Source organism: Nuphar pumila, chromosome 15 (genome assembly GCF_984573655.1).
Source record: "Nuphar pumila chromosome 15, dmNupPumi1.hap1.1, whole genome shotgun sequence".
Taxonomy (NCBI): Eukaryota; Viridiplantae; Streptophyta; class Magnoliopsida; order Nymphaeales; family Nymphaeaceae; genus Nuphar; species Nuphar pumila.
Window position 1 is genome coordinate 83,235,254 of NC_143263.1, and position 18,904 is coordinate 83,254,157.

The window sequence follows — 18,904 nt, forward strand, 5'->3', positions numbered from 1 at the left end:
TCTCTCAGCTCCTTAAGTTTGGGACATTGTGGCCTGTAGTGTCCCGGTTCATGACAGTGATGACAAATAACTTTCTTCTTATCATAGTCACCATTTTGTCGGTTAAAGTGAGGAGGCCTATATGATCGAACATGATTCCCTGGTCTAGACACGGCTAAAACGGAATCATCTTCAATTTTTAAAGAACCTTTCCGGAGACGATTTTCTTCCATTGTTAACTCTTCAATAGTTTCCACAATAGAAGGAATTTTTCCCCGGTGAAGTAGGGCCGATTTAGTGGTTTCAAATTCCGGCCTTAATTCAGTGATAAACTGGTAAAAATGTTCAACATCGAGTTGTTTCTGACGAAGCTCGATGTCTTCGGCACAATGCCACTTTGGTTCTAAAAGGGAAAGTTCTTCCCAAAGTTCGGACAACCCATTGTAATATTCACGAATAGTTTTGTCTCCTTGTGTCATCATTCGAACTTTTTCTTGGAGGTTGCACACGTGTGCAATATCTTTAAGGGAATACATATTCTTAAGGTATTCCCATGCCTTATCGGCATGATCAAATTTGGCAAGACTTGAGCATTTTTTAATGTCAACGCTATTGATAAGCCATGACATTATCTTCGCATGAGATATTCTCCATTCTTTCCATTTCTTCTCGTATGAGGCAATAGCCTTGATTTTTTCTTCTTCCGATAGAGGGACGTCTTTATCTCCCTCCTTTTTAGTAAGAGATAGCTTAGGTTCCGAATCGGAACCATCCACAATCCCCCATAAGCCTTTTCCCCATATATGGTGCTTCATGATTGAAGCCCATGTTACATAGTTCGTATCGCTTAGTTTCATAGGCATGATGGTGACTTTATCATTGTCATCCATCGATTACAAGGAGAGAAAGAATAGGGATAGAAGAGAAACAAGAAGGAAAATGAGAAAGAAAGAAAAAAAAAAAACAATACAACAAGATGTGAAATCTTCTCCAATGAAGTGATAAAACACTTCTCTTTAAGTGGCGAACACTTTTGCAAACGGGCACGGAAACCGAGGCAGCTTTTCCTCAAGATTTAGTACTTCCGCGGCTCTGATACCATGAAATGAAATGGGGATCTTCGAAACACGAGCTTTGATTAACAAGAGCAAGTGTCAAGAATGACACTAAAGCATAACCCTTAAAAAGGGTATAACTGGAAACAAAATAAAAATAAAAATGTATTCTTTATTGATATGAAAAACCAATTGCTTAAGAAGCATTGGAGTGAAATACAAGAGGGGCTGCACCCCTTTATATACACAGCTGAAAGAGGACTCAATAGAGCTGTTGGGCACAGTCCAACAGCTCTATTTAGAGCTGTTGGAATGTGTCAGTCCAACAGCTCTATTAAGAGCTGTTGGACTGTGTCAGTCCAACAGCTCTATTGCTAGTCAAGTCTGGACAGGACTTGACTAGCAACAGTCATTCTAGTTCAAACTGAACTAGATGACATAAAGACAAAAAATAAAAATAAAGGAAAAAAAATACAGAAAAGAAAGAAATTAAAAATGTATTTATATATATAATAATATAATATTATTATATATACATATATGTACAGTTTTACATTTTAACAAGAGGCATCCATCGGGCAGGAAGCATCCACCAAGTCTTCTCCCTCTTTCCTTTCCTTTCCTTCTCCCCTTTCCCCCTCTCTTCCTCCCTTTCCCTGGTTTTTCTTTTCTCAGTGGGTGAAGGAGCTCTATCGAGCCTGAGTAGCACACAGAGGAAGATCTCTTTCCTCTCTATCCAAACCAACCCAAGGTAAGAATTATCCCCCTTCCTCTTCATTTTCCTATAAATATGCCTTTTCTTCTTCTTTCTCTTAGATTTTATTTGTATAATATCGGCCTTCTGTTTCTTCTCCACTGAAGCATCATATGCAATATCGATTTGCATTTTGCAAGAGGATTTTAATCTTTCCCTTGTTACATTTTGTTATTGATGGTTCATTTGATTCTCTGCATCTGATGGTAAACTCTTATGGCCCATTCATTATGTTTCATCAACTTCAATATCATCTGCATCCTCTGTGCATTCTTGTATTCAATTTTTTTTAGCATTCGTGAGTTTTTTATTCAGTATAACATCATCCTGCATCTCACGACATTTGCATTGGCTCCACTCCCACAACATCTATTAGCGGTGAATACCCAGCGTGTATCCCGTTACCATTTTCTTAGGCATGGTGTTCTGTCGTGTTATATTTCTTTGGTCATATTAATTTCTGTATCGATTGCATTTTGGTTTTGGTTTACATCCTCTACATCTCATCGATCTAATGCATCTCAATCGATTTGATATTTGTCATTCACGGTTGTCATCCATGATTAATTGGATTTGCTGCGTCAATTGCATCCTGTGCATAATAGTATCCGAAATCTGTATCTTCATCATGCATCATCCCATTAGATCGTACATTACTTTCCTCATCATCTCTCTTCCCATTTATGTGCTTTGACATCATTTTCATCCTCAACACCATTGCTATATTTTATGGATTTTTGGCTCCTATCCCCTTTGGAACAATGGTTGTTGCGTTTATTATCTGGGCTTTCATTTCATTTCCTCTTGCACTTCTCGGTGCAATCGTTGGGAAGGAATTGGAGTGGAGCCCCAAACAATCCAAGTCGTGTCAAGACCATTCCTCGTCCAATTCCTGAAAAGTGGTACTTGACACCTGTTGTTTCTCTTATGGGTGGCTTGCTTCCCTTTGGAAGCATATTCATTGAGATATATTTTGTTTTCACATCCTTCTGGAATTACAAGGTATATTATATATATGGTTTCATGTTGCTGGTATTCTTGATCCTTATCATTGTGACCGTCTGTGTCACAATTATGGGCACATATTTCTTGTTGAATGCTGAAAATTATCATTGGCAATGGACTTCATTCTTCTCTGCAGCGTCAACGGCCATCTATGTATACCTGTATTCTGTATTACTATTACGTGAAAACTAAGATGTCAGGCTTCTTTCAGACCAGCTTCTACTTTGGCTATACGTTTATATTCTGTCTTGGTTTAGGAATCCTTTGTGGGGCTGTTGGCTATCTTGGATCAACTTTGTTTGTGAAGAGAATCTACAGAAACATCAAGTGTGACTAGGGTATCACTGAGATAGTAGCTTTTGATTGCTAAGTCATCAGGTGTATGCATATGGTATTTGCATATCAGATCGCGACAGTTGGGAAATCACTAGATTTTGGAAGATGTATCTTTTTTTGTCTCTGGACTTTTCTTGGATGAGGCGCATGAATTTACTGCAGAAAGCATATCTCTCTCATTTGTTTTTTTTTTCAATGGTAGGGACGGGACATGGTTTCAATGGAGGCAAATGACCTATTTTTGCCTTCAGGAACTTGGGATTTTCATTGAGATTGCACAATGTATTGCACAATTTTCTGCTCATATTGAACCCACAAATATGATGAGAAACATGGTTGAAGTATTTGAATCTTTATTATGCTAAAAAAAAAGAGAAGCATCGATTAAAATATTTTCACTGATTCACCACTCCCACAGAATTTGCTCTATGAACAAGCTGATTTTCTTGAGAACAGGATGAGAAAAGATAAGTTGCTATAGGCATTCTTAACTATCCACGGATTATCTGGTTCTGTACAGTTGCTTATCCATGATTTAATTGTTTTAGTTCTCTTGTGGTGGGTGTTGATGCTCCTGTCAACTCAGAAATATTTAGAAAATGAAAGTGGTATGCATGAAAGCAGATCATACGGGTACTGTCATGTCCTTTGATTTCTAAAGCTGCCTCTGAATATCGAACAGTTGATTGCCTATACCCCAGCACATTACCAGTGACTATTCTCTGAAGTCACTTTGCAAGAATCGATTTGCAGTGGGTGATTTGCTGTGTCCAATCAATTCACTGCAAACCAATTTGCTGCTAAGTGGTTCATCATTTTGCTATTGCTAAAAAGGGAATCCACTGATTTGTTGTTGTAAAATCTTCTTGACTTGCTGTAAAGGTGCCTTGAAGTGCTAGGTGAAATCACCCTGATTTCCTGCATACCGAATCCGGAAGATGCTGTGTACTGTTTGAGGGGGAGTGTTAAAATATGTAATTCTATCTCATATCTCATATGTAATCTTTTTTCTTTTCTTTTCCCTCAACTAGCTTTAGTTAGTCTTAGTTAGGATTTAATTAGAAATTAGGTTTTAGTTTAGAGTTTTGGCCTTTTTTTTAACGATCTCCTTTTTTACTAGTCAAAAAGCACTTTTTGACTAAAGTCAAAAAGCATTTTTTAAAGAGTCGTTGGACTCCCAACGGCTCTAAATTGAGCCATTGGGAATCCAATGACTCCCTTGATGGCTCCTTCCTCTTCCTCTATAAATATGGGGTATTGTCCCCTTGTAATGCATTCAAGTGTGTGGGATTTTCTCCCAAATTAATGAAGTTTATTTTTCATATTCATTTTGTATACCCTTTTTTTGGGTATTGTGTATGAACCCTAGAGGTTCTTGTGCTTGAGCTTTCTCTATGAACCCTTATGGTTCTTGTAATCTCTTTGTGAGCATTTCTTGAGAGATATTTTGGTTGTGGGTTACATTTTCTTACAGACCCTACGCACCACCTCGTGCGCAACTACCTAGTGGAAATTGATCAAGTGCATCTTCAAATGTGTATTTCATCTAGTTCATGCCACGTAGTGCATAGTTGTCTCATACCAATTATCACTCTCGAAAATGGCACAAACTTACCTTAGCCTTGTGTGCCATGGAGCGTATTGCGACTCCATGGGCATGCTACAACCAAACCACGCCATTGAAAGAACAAGACCTTGCAACCCCCAATCCGAAGACCAGTTGATGATTGAACACCATAGCGAAGAGCACCATACAAACGCATTTTTCGGTGCCTAGGCATTCACTCGCCTAGCCCCGAGTCACCATACTCGGTTGAAATCACCTAAGGTGATCCTTGGAGGAATTAGCCCTAACCCACATGCACCCCGTGCGTCCAAATACTACGCATGAGAACTCCTGCAAGCAGAGAAGTCCTTAACCAAATCTCCAAAGGCAACATCCTCTGATCCGCTGGCACGGCTTAACTAAACAACGCTTCACGTCTGTGCTGCCATACAACGATGCACTAATGACGATACGGTTGTCTATCGTGTATCGTGCTACCACCGCACGTCACTGATCAAGCCAACGCACATTATGTGTTCATACACTCGATGCATTTTTCACTCAGTAGAGCTCTGCATTGCATTTGTCCCATTCTGAAGGCTCGGTCTGAGACACTGAGCCACCTCAAACTTTGTGCCTCCATCATCTTCGGCAACTAGGTATGCCAAACGGTTCTAATTTCAGGGGTTTCCACTTCCTCCTGAGGCAATCACCTTCACTTCCCAGCAACTGCTCGCGAATTCTGTCTACTTTGGCCTCACCTCCGGGTAACTCTCCTTTGCTCTTCCCTTCCACCGAGATGACCGGAGCATTGAATCTATTCTCCGATGATCTCGTAGTGCTCTTCGTCATTCTTCTAGGAGGTCTTCGGATATGAGTGATCTTAATCCACCCATCTTCCTCTAGTCGGGTGGGGGTAGCCGACTTTGTAGTCTTCCTTGTCATAAAAGAGGACTCAAAATGTGTGGTTGAGCCACAAGCCCTACAAAACCTTAACTTGGTCTCATAGTGAATCTCGAGTGAATGAATCATCCACTTCAACTTCTGCATCAATGGACGCCTTAGGCCGGAAACTAATTGGGACCTTGATGCAAATCCAGGCGAATCCGAGTTGAGAGATGGCCCTGGTGTTTGTGTCTATAGAGATGAGGATCTCTGTAGATATTCGACTACCAACTCAAAAAACTCAGAGTTCCAGAACTCTGCAGAGAGAATGGGGAGACGCAGCCAAAGATGGACTCGGTGTGATTCCTCCAATTTAAACTCCATACCTGGAGACCATTTTCTTGTGAGTAGGGTTCGGCCTGCAACCCTGCAAGCCCTCCTCGTAACGAGCTTTAGGTCTTCCTCATTTGTTACCCAGATGAGGAACAATCCATTTGAGGTAGACGGCCACAGAGCTCAGTCTCTCAAATACAAATCCATATTCCATCTTCTGGTCTTCTTCTCCTGAAAAAAACAGCTGGAATGGTCCATTGAAAGGTGTCCAACATTTGCACATGCTTTTCCCTAGGGACAAAGATTCTTGTCTTGGATTTTTTCACTTCTAGTGTCATAGGTGGGGCCTCGCCCTTCTGGTCGATTTGCACACCCTCCACCACCATCGTCCATGAGCGTTGTGGTGTCACTATGCTTTCACCCTCCAAAAAGGGGAGGTCCCCGGTTTGTGAGTTGCGTCATAGCGAGCATCACCTTCAAGCACCGGCAAACACCGATAGTCGTTCTCAATTGTTCTATTTGTGTGCATGTTACTACACAAAAAAATAACACCTACTTTATCATCAGATAGGTAAAGTTGGGTGAGATAGACTATCGAACTAACTCACTGAGTTAATACCTTAAATTTATTGACCACAACTTGCTTCGTGCACCTTTTCAAATATGAGCAAAAGTAAAAAATATCCATGGCAGATTATATTGGTAGAAGCAAGAATTGTTTTAAAACTCGCTGACTCATTACTCAACTTCACAACAGGACTCATCCAGGTGAACTTGATAACTCTGCGGGTCATGATAACATTATATATTATAATAAAGACATTATAAATAAATATAACATAAGTACACATTATGCATATATAGACTTGTCTAAGCAAACTACAAAGCTGACATGGTCGAGTCTTCTATTTTTTCTAACTAGTTCACTGGACAGGACTGGGATATATTAGACATTATAATAAATATTATTTTTTTACACATTACATATATATAGACTTATCTGAGCATACTAAAACTCAGCTGACTTGACCAAGTCATATACTTTCTAAATAATTCAATGGGCAGGGCTGGCCCAGTGAATGACCAGTCGAGGTTTACTCTTGTCAATTGGCAGGTGCTTAAACACTAGATGGGATGTATCATGTTTAACAAACGCACCTGATAAGCAGATGAAGCACTAAAAAGATCAGACAGAATAGTACATGATGAGAATGAATTCCTGAAACCTCAAGCAAATTGCTTATGGGAAGACAAACAGAAAGCAACCAGTAGAAAAGAAATTACAAGATACCAATATGGTGAACTTGTGGATCATGCAAACCAATACCCAAGATAAAATCACAAACACCAGGAGTGAAACTCACTTGGGTTTTGGGCAAACATAAAAATGCACCACTGTAAAACTCTAATGGTGATGCTGAAACCCCACCAGTACAGCACTTTCCGAACTTAATCACCCTTGGTGTTAACAATGTTTGGCTGACAAAGGAATTGAGTTTCTGTAAACCTGGGTTAATTAGAAACCAAGTTTTTAATCTTTGTGGGAAAATGATAACCCCTTCTTTCACACCCAAAAAACCAGGTTTACCAGGTCTCCCTCTCACAGCATTCCTCACACTATCTCTTTCACCTCCCTCTCATCCGACCACCATCCAGGCATCGGTTGGTTGGAAAATTGCCAGACAGAGGTTGTACAATGCTGCCTAGGTTGGAGGTTATCTTCTCGGCCATTTTATAACTGACGGATAACTGGAAAATGGCTAGAAGAAAAACAGAATATGTGGGAAAGTGATTACATCTTTTTTTCTATATGTTATTCATACATTCCACTGATTGAGAGCAATCCATTTTTTCGAGGTCTTTTTGAAAAAATAATAAAGATAATGTACATATTTTTTCTGAAATTTTTTCTTACTAATGTTCAAAGATTTTTGTGACATTCATACGGGAAGAAGAAATATTTGAAGAAATTTATTGCCATGATATTGTTGAGACCAATATTGGTGAGTAAATAATTACAAGCACATGATAGTAATGCCAGTCACTCCATGAGCCACTTTTTCATTTAATTTCATAAGTTAATTTCTTTAATCTAACCTCTTAAGAGGAAATAGAAGACAATATTTTGTAATAACTAATCTCAATGGCACTTCCACGAATTCAGGATTATTCCATATCCAGTGAAGTTGCAAGTTCATAAGCAAAGTTTTTAAGCACAGCCATAACAATGTTTAACTAGGGAAAAAATACACATACAAGAATAATAAAAGCAAACAACCACATATAAATATAAAACCTCAGCCATTCACCCACATTTGTAAATAAAATGCATGTGGCCTTATTGTCAACAAGAGAAAAAATTTCCAGTTGAGCATTACGCAATGCATTCATCAAGATCCAATGCTTAGTAGGGAGAAATGGGGCAGGTATGGACCTGGGCGAGGTCATCCCAAGACTATAGTGTTAAAAAAATAGGGTTGAAATTTCCTAGATAGCCGACCTAAAAGCTAGGTATGGACTATGGCCCAATGAACCTAATGGTTAGTATGTTGTCAACAATGTGGCTCAGATCTGGCCAGATTGCAATCAAAACCATACAGACCAATTCTCACATTACCGGAGCAGATAGAAAGTTAATGAACAGAGACAGTAACACTTGACCAACAACTCAACCAAAAATCAATAAAAAAGTACAGTGGCTTTGTAATTTATAAAAGAGATGGTTTGGCAGAAATAAAACAATTAGAAGCAGACATTAACATGGAGTGTGTGAATACTAGGGTGAAGTGAAAACATCCTGGCAGCATTGATCACATGACAGAACACCTCAACAACCATCTGTTAGCATAGAATCTGTCGTTCCCCATAATTTCACATCCACACAGTTGCATGACAGGGCAGAAAGATCAACTTGGGAGCCAGGAAAATCATTTGACCATATCCATCATAACTCTATCCTATCTGGTATCGTATGAGGCATCATTCACATAATGCAGATTCATGCATATAGAAATTACAGGGTTGACAATCTTACCACATTATTTGGCAGAGAATCATATGCAGGTCTTGCAAGGGGAGAACTTGATGAAGGAGATGCAATGCACATCTGATGCATGCTGCGTGCATTAGGATTAGAAGCATCCTCTGGTTCTCCCTCTAAATCACCAGCAGAATTCATATCAGATCCTGGTCTTTGTGCAGCTTGCCTGGTCATAGATCCAATGTTAGTTGAAGCTTCTACTTGTGCCAGAGCTGGAACATGGATGAGTGATGCTTGCATGCTATGACGGCTTTTTATTTCCTCTTCTGCATTTAGGATCTATTTAAACATATCATCAATCAACAATATTTAGTCCCTTTAGATACTGACAGCAGGGGAAGCAGTTCAAAATACAGCAATCCTCTGATCAAAGAACAAAAAACGAAGGTCCCATAATATGGGAATGCATCATAAAATTGAACACAGCATTAGCAGGAAACTATTCAACATCACAAACACACAATGAAAGATGAGCATGATCTAATAACAGAAAGAACAGCTTAATTTACAGTTTAAATTCTCATACTTACTTTCTGGAACCAATGTAGACTCTCCTTCAATAAAGTCAAATTTGGAAGTAAACTTCCTGCCAAAAAGGTTGACCAGCATCCCATGTAGTTGAAAGTGCTAGGCGCCAGAGCCGACTAGTCAGAACTTAGGTGTGATAGTCGGTCAGCTAGAGACCCCAAAATTTTTTAAGAATAACAGAAAAATAGTATTAGCATATTAAACTAGCACACACATACACATATTGTTAAAATATATGTACTCACATATATATATGTGTGTGTGTGTGTGAAATACCTGATAGGGGTATTTTCATAATTTCACATAGTTGTTTTATAGAAACAACTATTTGTTTAAATATTCTTTTTTGTTTTTTGTTTTTTAAAATCTTTTTTTATTTCACATTGGGAGGTCCCACATAGATCTGAAAAAGGTGAACAGTGTACCAGACCCGATTTGTATCCGGGTTCGGATATTACACCAGACCCGACCCGACCCAAAATGTAAACTTAAGTGTATTAATATAGCCATTAGGTCACGATTTCTGAATAAAGAAATCGTGAGCCGCAGCCCCCCTCTTGTAATCTTTTCTTCGTCTCTCTCTCGTTTTCTCAATACAGGTACCAAGGCAGAATTCTAACATGGTATCAGAGCCGAGATCTGTCTAAGGGCCGGAAAAAGTTTTCATCAGGTGCGACAATCAGAGTTTAGCACATCTTCATCTTCTTCCTTCAGCGATCCCCCTTCATCTCCTTCAGCCGAACCATCAAAGGCCGAGATCCTTCAGCGAGTCCTCTCCATCTACTTCAGCCGAACCCATCAACAGCCCAATCTGAAGGCCTCATCTCTTCTAAACAGAAGTTCTGACATCCAATCGAAATTTTGAGGGTTTTTTTTTTCGCTTCTCCCCTTATCTACTCTTCTTCTTTTCACTTCTTCTTCTCTTTCCTGAATTATCCTGTGCACCCACACCTCAAGTGGGTTTGTTTCTCTCTTGGATCTAAGGCTCACGTGAATCTTGTTCACGTGAACCCAAACCGTAAAAAGGAGTGGTTGTGTTTCACGTGAATCGCAGAAATCGACTCATGTGAAACACCAAACCAATCACGATCCCTATTTCATTTTATTGATATTGCCTGTTTGACATTTCTTTATTGCTTGTTTGTTCGATCTTCCTGTGTCCACCCTTCTCCTCATACCTGCACATTCAAATATATGTTTACTGTATAGTTCCCTTCCTGGTTCTTATTTCTGCAAATATATTTAACGTGTGAAAGTGTTTTTCACACATCGTTGAATAGCAGTTTTCACAAGTTGAACATCAGTTCCTGCATCCTCTGATTCTGACAATTTACGACCCTCTGTTCCAAAAAAAAAAGTTTGAATTTTTTGTGGATACTCCTATTGATTCTAATTCTCAATGGATTCTTATCACTCTCAATCAAACATTTCTTCAAGTTTTATCAACCAGCTTGTTTCTAAAAAGTTAAACACCCCAAATTTCTTGATTTGGAAGAGACAAATTATTCCTTTCATAAGGAGTCAAGGCCTCTTAGGTCACCTGGATGGAACCACTTCAGTCCCACCAAAATTTATCCCAAGAGAAGAAAAAGATGACCAAGGGGCGAGTTCAATCGTGTATGTCAAAAATGTTGAATTTCTCAATTGGGAAAGGAAAGATCAATCAGCTATTGCATACATCACATCAACTCTATCTCAAGAGATTCTCGTTGTCATTCCTGACAACTGTACAGCGCTACAACTCTGGGAACGACTGGTTCAGACGTATTCGCAGGTTTCTCAAGCAAGGGTGGTTTTTCTAAAAAGAGAATTTTAGTTGCTAAAAAAAGATTCTATGACCATCATGGAATATTTGAACAAGATAAAGATCATCACAGACCAACTTGCAGTTATAGGGTGTGCTGTTAGTGATAATGACATGGTGCAACAAACTCTGAGTGGATTTGGATCTGACTACAATATGATAGTTACATCACTACTTTGCCTTCCTGTTCTTCCCACCTTCGATGAGCTACGAGCCAAATTGATCCAGTATGAAATGACTCTGAAGGGATTCTCTGAAGAAACTCATAATCATCCAAATACTCAAGAAGTTTTGACCACAGGAGTGACTTATGGTAGAGGACGGGGACAAAGAGGACAAGGGCGAAGTGGACACGGAGGGCGTGGTTTGCTTCCCACTCCAAACATGTCTGCTAATGCGCAGGGACCAAGATCCATTCATACTTGCTTCCTTTGTAACAAGAAGGGGCATATCAAGGCGAATTGTTGGCATAATCCAGAGAATAAAGGAAAGGGTCCGCAGACAGAAACCAAAAGAAAGTTCACAAATACCAGAGACTGTGAAGAGATTAAAGATTTGCCGATATCTGCCTTGTCAGAGTTAAAATTGAAGCAGAGTGATGAAGGCACATGGTTTGTCGATTCAGGGGCAGCAACTCATGTAACCGGCAATGCAGGTAAAATTTCTAAACCTATTCCTTATTTCGGAAAAAGTAAGATTGTCACTGGAGATGAATCCCACCATCATGTTTCTCATGTTGGAAAGATTGTCATTCCCATGTCACATTCCACTCTTACTCTTTCTGACGTTCTTCATGCTCCTGACATTAAGAAAAATATTGTCTTCGTCTCCAAACTTATTAATGATAATAATGCTTCAGTTGAATTCACTCCCTTCTCTGTGCAGGTCAAGGACCTACGCAAGAGAGAAACATTCGCTGAAGGAAAGAGACGAGGCAACATGTATGTCTTTGAAGAAGCTCCATGTCATGATGTTCGCCCTGCTCACCTGATTTCGAAGCCTTCATTAGAATCGTGTTCATTCTCTTATGCCAGTGTTTTTTAGTATCTCTGAATGTAATAAGTCATTCTTATGGCATAGTCGGTTAAGACATTGTGGGAGTCATTTTATTGAGAAACTTGTTTTTAATAATCTCATTCCAAAAAAAAAGTCTTAATAATTTCATGCAAGAGTCATGTATTGCCTTTCCATTCCATTAATAAGAGAGCTTCAAAACCTTTTGAGATTATTTGTTTTGATGTGTGGGGACCCACCCCAATTGTTTCTGGGTCTGGAAGCAGATATTATCTAATCTTTGTTGATAGTTATTCTCGATACACTTGGATATATTTCATAAAAAATAAGTCAGAAGTCTTCTCTTTGTTTCAAAATTTTCTTTCCTTGGTCAAAAATCAATTTTCTGAGTCCATTCAATTTTTCCAATGTGATGGAGGTGGGGAATTCTCATCCCGTGATTTTATTTCTTTTCTTCGAAATAACGAAATAGGAAGAAGGGTGTCCTGCCCTCACACTCCTCAACAAAATGACATTGCTGAACGAAAACATAGACATCGTTGAAAGTGCCATGAGTATGCTTCACGACAACAATCTTCCCATCAACCTATGGACAGAAGCCTTTCATTCTGTTGTGCATGTGATAAATAGATTGCCCATGGTCGTTCTGGAAATAAGTCTCCTTATCACTGTCTCTTTGGAGCTCATCCTAGTTATTATGATCTGCGTGTTTTTTGATGTGTTTGCTATGTGCATATTGATCGGTCTCTAAGAAACAAGTTTCAGGACAAGGCCCAGAAGTGTAGGTTTCTGGGATACGCAGATGACTACAAAGGATATAGGTGTTATGATCCCACCAACAAACGTATCAAAATCTCAAGAAATGTTGTCTTTGATGAACAAAATTTTGATGACAGAGCTGATGCAACGAATATACCAACTGAAGTTTACTATCCTTGGTTTAGTTCAGAACTTTTTGCTGGCTCCAATGAAGCATGTTCATCAGATTGCGTGCAGCAAGAAGAAGAGATGTCTCAGAACACTGAGACGTCGGGGCCACAGAATTCAGAGAAAGTACCGGGCAGATACAAAGGCATTGTCTAGTCTAGACAGAGACCGACGACATCAAGCCATTCAGATCATGTCTCAGTCAGCAATCTGACTCCTTCTCACACTCTTGAAGTCAGAAAATCAAGTTGCACACGACATCCCATTGACAGGTGGGTTAGCTATAACAACTTCTCCTTGGATCTTCAACTCTTTTTAACTACTCTCAATAAGGAAGATGAGCCCACTATGTACTATCATGCAGCCACTTCTACCAAGTGGGTAGAAGCCATGAATGATGAAATGCAAGCCTTGCATGAATGTGGAACCTGGGAAGTTGTTCCCAGACCACCTGACAAAAATGTTGTCGGATGTAAATGGGTCTACAAGATAAAGTACAAGCCAGATGGAACCATTGAACAATACAAGGCAAGGCTCGTGGCAAAAGGATTCACTCAAGAAGCAGGGCAAGACTATGATGAGACTTTTAGTCCGGTTGTAAGAATGGGAACAATTCGAATTATTATTTCTCTGGTTGTTGAACATGGATGGACGTTGAGTCAGCTTGATGTAAAAAATGCTTTCTTGCATAGGGACTTGAAGGAGGAAGTGTACATGGAGCAACCACCCTGGATATCAAGAACAAAATTATAAAACTCATGTGCGCAGGTTAAAAAGAGCTATCTATGGTCTGAAGCAAGCATCTCGCTCTTGGTTGGACAGCTTCTCACTAGAGATTCAGAAACATGGATTTTCACGTTCCATGCTGGACCACTCATTGTTTATTTTCAGAAGTCAGACTGTGACCACTCTGTTATTAATATATGTCGATGATATTGTTATCACAGGAAACTCTGCGGCCCACATCCAAGAAGTAAAAGACTTACTAGGTCAGAGGTTCAAAATGAAAGATCTTGGAGCTCTGCGCTATTTTCTTGGTGTAGAAGTTGATAATCAGGCTCATGGCTTGACACTCACTCAGCACAAGTACATCGTAGATGTTCTCAGCAAGGCAGGCATGAAAGACTGCAAACCTCTAGGAACTCCGAGTGTGCTTCATCAAAAACTTAGCACTCATGATGAAAATTTGTGTGATGACCCCACCAAGTATCGAAGCATAATAGGAATGTTACAATACCTCACATTCACTAGACCTGATATTGTTTATTATCTGAAAGGGACTGTTGGGGATGGATTGATATACTCACCACAGCCATATGGCAAAGATGAGCACAGACTCATTGTATATTGTGATGCAGACTGGGCAGGAGACCCTGATGAACAAAGATCTACATCAGAATATTGTGCCTTCATTGGAAGAAATTTAGTCTCTTGGAGAAGTAGAAAACAAAAGGTTATCGCTAGATCAAGTACTGAGGCTGAGTATAGATCTATGGTTGCTGCTACTGCCGAAGCCACATGGATCAGACATCTACTAACTCAAGTAAGAGAAAAGATCTCCTACACTATCTTGCTATGTGACAACCAAAGTGCTATAAACATGTCATTCAATCCAGTACATCACAGTCATGCTAAGCACATTGAGATTGACCAACACTTTGTGAGACAGAAAGTTGAAGAAAAAAAGATTGAGCCTGAGTTCGTCAATACTGAAAGACAAGTTGCGGACCTATTTACGAAAGGGTTAACAAAGGATCATTTTTGGATGCTTAAAGGCAAGTTGTGCATGGTCCATAACCATGATCAACTTGAGGGGGGGTGAAAAAGGTGAACAGTGTTTTGGGTCTGGATCCTGTACCAGACCCGATTTGTATCCGGATTCGGATATTACACCAGACCCGACCCAACCCAAAATGTAAACTTAAGTGTATTAATATAGCCATTAGGTCACGATTTCTGAATGAAGAAATCGTGAGCCGCACCCCCCTCTTGTAATCTTTTCTTCGTCTCTCTCTCTCTCTCGTTTTCTCAATACAGGTACCAAGGTGGAATTCTAACAATCGTTGGGACCCCCAACGACTCTATGGGGAGCCCCCAATGGCCTCCCCTTTTTGCCTTTCTCTTTCTGTATAAATAGGGGTCTCTCACCTTGTATTCTTTAAGCTTTTGAGCTCCTCTTCAATAAGAGCATTTGTAACTTTTATTGTTGCCTTCTTTAAGACTTGTTTGTATTGTCCCACAGTGGACCTCTCTCTTATTTCTCTCTCTTGTATTTGTCTATTGTAGGACATTGTGAATGCATTAAGCATTCTCTATATTTCCGCATATTTCATTACATGGTATCAAAGTCATACAATTCTTGGAGCTAAAGTCGTGACATCTCTCTTTCATCCTCCATTCATATCTCCTCCACAATAGAATCAAAGATCGACTTATCCTTCAAGTTAAATGGAAAAAACTACATGATATGGGCATCCGCAACAGAGAATAACCTCAAAGAAGAAAATGGGGGTTATATAATGATTTTTATTCTGAAACCTCAATTAAAGCTCACCAACATGGAAGGAAGTCAAGAAAAAGCTCTTGAAGAAGATGCTCACCTCAAGGCCATTGAACAACACCAAAGAAAGGTTGAAGATTGGGAGAGCAACCATGCAAAGATTCTTGCATGGTTCATGAATAATGTAGAGCTCAAGGTATGTGCAAATATTGCTAAATTTCGTAGAGCCAATGAGGCTTGATTTTTTATGAAGAATATATACCCAAAAAGATTTTGCAAGCGCCTACTTCTTGAAAGAAAAAGTAAGAACCACTAAGCAAAGGGATTGGAGCATACAAGATTATTATAGTGCTTTAAATCCTTTATGGGATGAATTGGCTCTTTTGGAGCCTAAGTGGGTGGTTATAAAGGATGTTGAACTTAGACAAAAGCAAATAGAACAAGAAAGATTGTTTCAATTTTTATTTGGGCTTAGACCCGAATTTGAACAAGTAAGATCCTCTCTCCTTCATAGATCCACTCTTCCTCCTTTGAAAGATGTCATTGCCGAAATTACTCAAGAATAAACAAGGCTTGGCATGAGTAAAAGTCTATTGAATCTGATACACATGCAAGAACACACTTTTAATCAAGTAAAAATACTTGATTGAATCACGAAACCACCCACACAAGGGTCTACAAACTTGTTATTGCATAGAAGCACTCAAGAATGAGTTAGAAATACAAGGCCACAAGAGGCCAATTTATAATACAATGGAGACAATGGGATGCAGCTCAATATGGTTGTTGGGGCTGCACTCAACAATCATAAATATAGCTGTTGGGGCAGCTCCAACAGTTATATGAAGCTGTCCCATCATAAATATAGTTGTTGGGGCAGCTCCAACAGCTATATGGAGTTGTCCCATCAAATCTGAAAAAGACAAAAAGGTAAAAAAAGAAAAAGGCAAAAATAAATACATGAAATAAAATGCAGAAATGTCAACCCCTAATGGGCTGACACCTATTACAGAGAAAGGACCGAAATACCCCTAATGGGTATATATATGTATATGTATAAACACATATATACATATACATATATATACACGTATATGTATATCTTAACACCCCCCCTCAAACTCATGGTGAAACAACCGAGAGTTTGCCAAGTAGAAAGTGAAATCTGGGTGAAGGAAGTGCTTTGGTGAAGAAGTTTGCGAGTTGATACTCTGATGGAACATAAGGCAGTGTGATAGTCTTCCGCAGAAATTCTTCCCGAACATAGTGGCAATCCATTTCAATGTGTTTTGTCCTCTCATGAAACGTATGATTGTTCGCGATATATACAGCACTCTTGTTGTCACAGCATAATCTGGAAGGTTCTGTGGTGTGAATTCCCAAATCCTCTAGTAGTTGTCGCAATCATACTAACTCAGACGTAGTCGTTGCCATGGCGTGATACTCAGCTTCAGTTGAGGAGAGAGACACCTTCTGTTGCTTCTTGCATCGCCAAAAGATTAGGGAGTCACCTACAAAAACACGCATCCCCTCCCCAGTCTGCAATGACTTCTAATGAGGAAGAAGATAAAAACAATCCATGACTTATAGAATTCTTAATATATTTAATAATTCTCGTTACAGCACTCATATGAACTGTAGTGGGGAGCATGCTGAAATTGACTGGCAGAGTGAATAGCATGAGAGATATCAGGACGAGTAATAAAAAGGTAGGACAAAGCTCCAATCATTCGTCTGTATGGGGTTGGATCTTGCAGAGGTTCTCCATCATCCTTCTTCATTTTTGCATTTATGACTTGTAGAGTGTCAACCCGTTTTTCATCTGAGAGTCCTGATCTCTCTATGATCTCTGCGGCATACTTAGTCTGTGACAAAAAATAACCACGAGGTGAGTAAGCTACTTCAATTCCAAGGAAATACCGTAAAAAACCACGATCTGTCATATCAAAGTTGTCTTTAAGCACATCTTTGATATGGTTTACTCCCTGCTTATCACCTTCTATGATTATCATATCATCTACGTAAAGCAACAGTATAACCATCCCTGTACTGGAAGACTTAACAAACAATGCAATGTCAGTAAAACAAGATTTAAAATGTTGTTGAGTCATCATATTACTAAATCTATCATACCAAGCTTTGGGAGCTTGTTTTAACCCATACAAGGCTTTTCGTAGACGAAGAGTTTTCCCATGTGCTAAATTCAAACCTGGTGGAGGATCCATGTAGACCTCCATATCCATATTACAATTTAAAAAGGCATTTTTCACATCCATTTGAAAAATTGGCCATTTTTGGATTGATGCTATAGAGATGAGAGTTCTAACAGTCGTCATTCGAGCAACTGAGGCAAAGGTCTCATCATAGTCAATTCCATATTATTGACTGTATCTCTTAGCTACTAGTCTAGTTTTATATCTTTCCAATATCTCATTCCATTTGGTTTTGATTTTGTAAACCCATCTACATCCTATAGTTTTCCTTCAATTAGGTAATGTTTGAATTTCCCAAGTTTTTGCCTTTTCTAATGCTTCTAGTTCATCGTTCACGGCTTTAATCCATTCTTGATGATTTTTAGCTTCATAGTAGGATGATGGTTCAAAATATGAGTGTATGGCCATTAAGCATGCTCGGTATCATGATTCAAAGGAATCATAGGATACAAATCTACTAGGGGCTTTTGAAATTCTTACCAATTTTCTAATACTAGCAGAATCAATATCTTGATTTTGAGAATATCTTTCTAAAGCACATGGTGGGTGCCCTGGTCCACCTAGTATATGTTTGTATGTTACTATGGGATGGGTCGATATTGTTAAGATTGTTGTCTATATTTTCACTTGCATCATGAGAGTCAGAGTCTTCATGTTCACTTTCATGCTCATTATGAAGATTTCCATACCCTTCATGTTCATTGATGAGATAAAAAAGAAACGAATAATCATAGTTTTCTTGGGTTTTTTCAACCATCTTCATTTTCAAGAAATGTAACATTTCGTGAAACATATAATTTGTCCCTTTTCCTGTCATAACATATATATCCCTTTTGATTTTCGGCATAGCCCAAAAAAACACAAGGGATTGCTTTTGGGGAAAGTTTGTCGTTCTTATGGATAAGAACAAAACACTTACATCCAAAGACTCTCAATCTTTTATAATCGGAGGGGATTTTAAGCAATTTTTCAATAGGGGATATAC

General features: G+C 39.1%; 1 protein-coding gene across 1 annotated transcript in view; it reads right to left on the minus strand.

The window, feature by feature from the left end:
• LOC149815808 (tRNA (Ile)-lysidine synthase) overlaps nucleotides 1-18,904 on the minus strand; it is an 81,210-nt gene that overhangs the window by 11,763 nt on the left and 50,543 nt on the right. The window contains exon 3 of the mRNA XM_089989981.1: nucleotides 8,928-9,212. Coding sequence (XP_089846107.1) covers nucleotides 8,928-9,212 — 285 coding nt within the window. The remainder of the gene's footprint in view (nucleotides 1-8,927; nucleotides 9,213-18,904) is intronic.